This window comes from Hoplias malabaricus, chromosome 10, assembly GCF_029633855.1.
Source record: "Hoplias malabaricus isolate fHopMal1 chromosome 10, fHopMal1.hap1, whole genome shotgun sequence".
In the NCBI taxonomy this organism is placed as follows: domain Eukaryota; kingdom Metazoa; phylum Chordata; class Actinopteri; order Characiformes; family Erythrinidae; genus Hoplias; species Hoplias malabaricus.
This window is the reverse complement of record NC_089809.1, coordinates 31,558,885-31,563,666: the sequence shown is the minus strand read 5'-3', so window position 1 is coordinate 31,563,666 and position 4,782 is coordinate 31,558,885. Positions and strand designations below refer to the sequence as shown.

Genomic DNA, 4,782 nt, shown 5'->3' with positions numbered 1-4,782 from the left:
TTACACCTCATCTGATGTAATATTTGGGTGTTTTTTTTATTTTGGCCTTGTTTTTATGCGTATTTTCGCATACAATAAAACTGGCGAGTTTGTGTTTGGTGCAGCTTAAACAGACAGAGGAAAGACAGTCCCTTGAGCTGTGAGAGTGACATTACTTTTTGCACTACCGTGTTTGTAAATATACATTTCTACTTAAATGATGAATGAGCTGGTAATTAAAGACTGGGTAACTACAAAGATTATATTTTTTACTTTAATACACACATAAAAAAAACACACACACTATCCATACTCATGCAGATACAGTAGCAGTGAATATGTGTGTGACCTGAGTAATATCATGATTCCCAGCTGGATCAACTGCCCCAGTCCGGGCCAGGCTCCCAGAATGCCCTACAATCACCCCAGTAAAGAATTTTTGTGATCTTGTTTGTTGTTGAAGTATTTTCTAGTTGTAGTTTATTTTGTAGAAGTGTTTTTGTGTTTTTTTTGTTTTGTTTTGCATTTATATTGCAATCTACAGTCCTCATACATCTCACACTATGGTGTTAAGGCTGGTTTATTCTTCTGTGAAAATGGCAATGTCCCTATGCTGCAACGCAAAAAAATGATGGCCATATGTAGCACACTGGCTTGCAGATGCACTGACTTGCACACCATCACTCCAAATCTTCATTTGGCATCCCACAGATCTGTAGCGTGCTGTGCACCATGTTAAGGTTAATTGGGTTTCTAATACCCATGGCTATAAGACAAAAGAAAAAAAAAAAAAAACTAATCCCAAGCTTACATAAAAACAAAAAGAAGCTGTTTGGGGGTAAGTTGTCATTAGCAGTACATTGCATAAGTTGACTATCTAGGTCTGTGCAACAGTTTAGGGCTTCCTTGTTGAATGCTCATTTATTATTATTGTTTGGATGTCACCCACTAGTGCACACGTTCACATACCAAAATATGTTGGTTTACCTTTGAGTCAATGTCTGTATATGATACCTGCAGTTAAGCAAAGGAAGAAGAATAAACCAACATTTACAGATTCACTCCACATTTCAAATGAGAAATTAATTTAATTTAGATTAAGGTGGATTTTTTGTGGGGGTCCTTTTGAAATATCCTTCCTTTACAGAGGCACAATGTCCACTTTAAACATGTCCCTCACTTATGTTTTGCTTTTTGTGCCAAAGCCTCAAGGTTTGCCGGCCCACCCCAAACAGTCCCAAATACATCTTTTTCAGTCCTCAGGGCCTCATCCAGAGGAAGTTCCCTCCCAGACACCACCACTTTCTTCACAGCCCTGATTACAGGAGCAGACCCGGTTGTGAACGGTCTCAGCCACTGCTCTGTCTCCACAAGGAAATTTCCTTCACCAGAGGGACAGCTCAACACATCATCAACTAGTCCAATCTGCTTCCCCAAGGATGGATCAACTTTCTTCGCACCACTAAGCAACTTTAGGGCATTCTGACTGCCAACAATGCGGACAAGCCTTGCAGCACCACCCCATCCCGGCACCAAGCCCATTTGTTTATGGACAAACTGGATCACAGCATCAGATGTCATCAACCTGCCGACACAAATATGTGTTTTTATGTTCAGAACAAATACAAACTGCTACTAATGCAAGATATACGCAGTAACTTTACCTGAAGTCACAGGCAGTAGTGAGTTCTGCACCTCCACCCAATGCCTTTCCTTCAACTAGAGCCACAGTGATGAGGGGCAACCTAAACGAAGAGAGAAATATAAGCTTTGATGTCTAACAACTTTAGTCCTAGATCTAATTAAGTTTGAAAAGAAGCTGTGACTTGATACATGTCAACCTTAGCAATCTTGTTAGTGTGTTCTGCATGAAAGTACACATTTCCATGCCGTCCTAGAACAAAAGAAAATCCAGCTTAATTTCATTTATTACATTTTTTTTTCTTAAAATAAAGCAGCTTCAGTAATAAAGATTTACATAAGTTTAGTCCTGAAATACACATGAAAGTATGTACAGAAGATAATACAGAAAAAGACAATTTAGGAGAAAAAAATGATTTTAAGTATAGCTATTTTGGAATTAGGTTTTTAATTATTTTATTAGTTGTATTGTCTTTAAACAAAGGAGATGGTCATTAGGCTGATGTCATATTGATTTAAAATGCACCTGTGGGTTTGATATTGCTCTGACTGCATTCAGATCAGATCCAGAGCAGAATGTTCCTGCAGCTCCACACACAATGAGGGCTTTTCCTTTTGTCCATGCCTCCAGCTCACTCATTCGCTCCTCCAGCTCTAGCATCATGCTGCCTGGGAAAGAATATAGGCAACTCTAATCAGATTTTCAACATGTCCAAATGGAGAAGTACAGAATTTCTGCTTGGTAAACAATAAAAAACTACACACGAAATCTCACTTCATCCAATCAGATTCAAATCACATTTATAGAAATCATTCCTACATAATTACCATGAGCAAATGCATCTTTTAAAGTGGAAGGATATGTGTGAGAAGAAATAAGATTGTTGTTTGTACATGGCTGAAATTTAACTTGTCTGTAAGGTTTTATTCACTGTTTTCCACAGAAACTCATTTGTAATTTACTAGCAGAAGGGGTCGAACTCAGAAGGTTTGGGCTGGAGTTTGAGGTGCCCCCCAGGGCTTAAATGATCAAAAAAAGGTGAGACGAGGTGGTGGTGGGTGCGATGTTGTTCGACACAGGGATGGAGTGAGAGTGAAGGGGTATAAATGAAGCTGTGGAGAGGTAATTGGGGAATGGTCTAGCTCCCAAAACTACGTCACATTGTGACTTCACCTTGAGCTGTTTAGTTTTGTAGGACTTTAGGTACTGCAGTTAGCTGTCTCCCAAGTCTGGAGACATTTCCACCTTATGTGATCCAAAACAGCAAAAAGTAACCAATATTACACACCTATGAAGCAGGAATAGCACAATACTCATTTCGATTTGTGCTTTTCAATGTTTGGAGTTCTCTCCATTGTCTAAAACAACTCCTTGATCCATAATGACAGTGGAAAACAAAGGTAATGTCAAAAAGTGCACCTGAGAATGCATTCATTCGTGCAGGATTATTGACCATCATTACTGCAATGCCTGACTCTTGTTTCTGAAGATCTATGGAACCTCCTGGGAATTGCTGGAGTTTCTGTCGAATCTCTTCATGCTGAGAGGCGCTGGAGTTGCTGCTTCTTCTAAGAGCTCTCAAACCATTTCGTGTGTTATGGAACAGGGTGCGACTGGCAGTGTACAAAGCCATTCTGCTTCTCCACTGAAGATGTATATGAGAAATTATGATTGATAGAGGATTGAGCTGAAGGTTGACAGTCTGCAGCCTGAAATAAAATGCACACATTACTGCATTGAAGCAAAATAGGGACAAGTGTGTCAAAACTGCATATTTGCATAGAGGTAATTTCATTTTAATATCAGGGTGAATTAGAAAATGACTACACATACAGTATATTTGTATCATTAAAACGATCTTTTGTTTTTACTCTCAGTTTCTAATTATATATTTATCAGCTCCAATTACCATACATAAGCACTCAATGGTTCTAAAATTACACATCGTATGTCTTGCTCTGCAGAATTTTGGCCCATTTTCACTCTTTAATGTCAAGACCTCCACAGGAGCAGGTATTATTTGTGTGGTGATCATAGTCAGCTCTGCAGTGGTGTGTTAGTGTGTGTTGCATTGGTCAGACACAGCAGTGCTACTGGAGTTTATTAAAATAACCTTAGTGTAGTGTACTCCTAATAACCTAAGTATAGTCCACAAACCAAAAGATAACCATGCAACACTGTCCTGAGCACTGATGAAAGACTTCCAACCAACACAAACGGTGCAGCAACTAAACAGCTCTGATTTTACACCTACTGTGTGGACCAAGGTAGGGGTGTCTTATAGAGTGACCAATGAGTGAACAACATGTGTAAATGTAGAACAACAAAGTGCACCTATATGTGAGGGTTGCTAGAAAATGAAAGTAGAAATAAGGACGTTAATTTTATGTTTTTAACTGTGAGATTCTCAGTAACTGTGAAAACTGGACGTGTTAAGGGATGTCTACACACATTTGGACTTTGTGTACAGTCTTTTCAATATTATGCATAAGTCATTACGTCTTATTTTGTTTATCTGATATAATAATATAGGGACAAAATAAAATTCTCATTATGTTAAATCAGTGAGGAGTAATTCTGAGCAGGTTCAGGTTCAAAGGTAAACATTTATCTTACCTGTCACACTGTCTGCTAGTTCGCTAATGTGAGAACAGCGCTTATATGAATATAAAAGCACATCTGATACTCCTTTAAACAGGCAGATATTCCTTTAAATATAATCGCATGAATATCAACAATCTGTGCTGTCAAAAAGAAAAAAAAAACTCTTCTTTGTGGTGGGTGGGTTTACATGCAGCTCAAATTGAATGCGTTTTGCTGCCACCTGCTGGACTGGAGAATGAACGCGGACGACGTGGAATTTCCTTTTGTCGGTTATTTTTCTCTCACTGCGGACAAAGCGCTGTCCGGGGGATTAACGGTCATAGCCGAGTGTGGCCACACTGTATCCTTACGGAATAAGTTATATGTGAAAAAGTGAATTTGATGCATTGTATTATACTACTAAATGTAATGTTGCCTTGTAGTAACGTTTTATGTCAATGTAATTAAATAACTATTAAATAAATATAGACTAATCCCCACACTACTATCTGTTTATAAAAATGACACATTTTCCTTGGAAATATTCAGTATTTTATATACTAAATAAATATTCAATA

At 38.3% G+C, this 4,782-nt stretch overlaps 1 protein-coding gene across 1 annotated transcript; it reads right to left on the bottom strand.

The window, feature by feature from the left end:
• Positions 1–264: 264 nt before the first annotated feature.
• Positions 265–4,443, bottom strand: echdc1 (enoyl CoA hydratase domain containing 1). Its single transcript, XM_066683488.1, has 6 exons — positions 4,238–4,443; positions 3,041–3,330; positions 2,147–2,289; positions 1,821–1,873; positions 1,644–1,724; positions 265–1,564 (listed from the first exon to the last, which is right to left on the bottom strand). The coding sequence occupies exons 2-6, from the start codon at positions 3,252–3,254 to the stop codon at positions 1,156–1,158; spliced, it is 900 nt and encodes a 299-aa protein (XP_066539585.1). The 5' UTR covers positions 3,255–3,330; positions 4,238–4,443; the 3' UTR covers positions 265–1,155.
• Between the last annotated feature and the right edge of the window lie 339 nt (positions 4,444–4,782).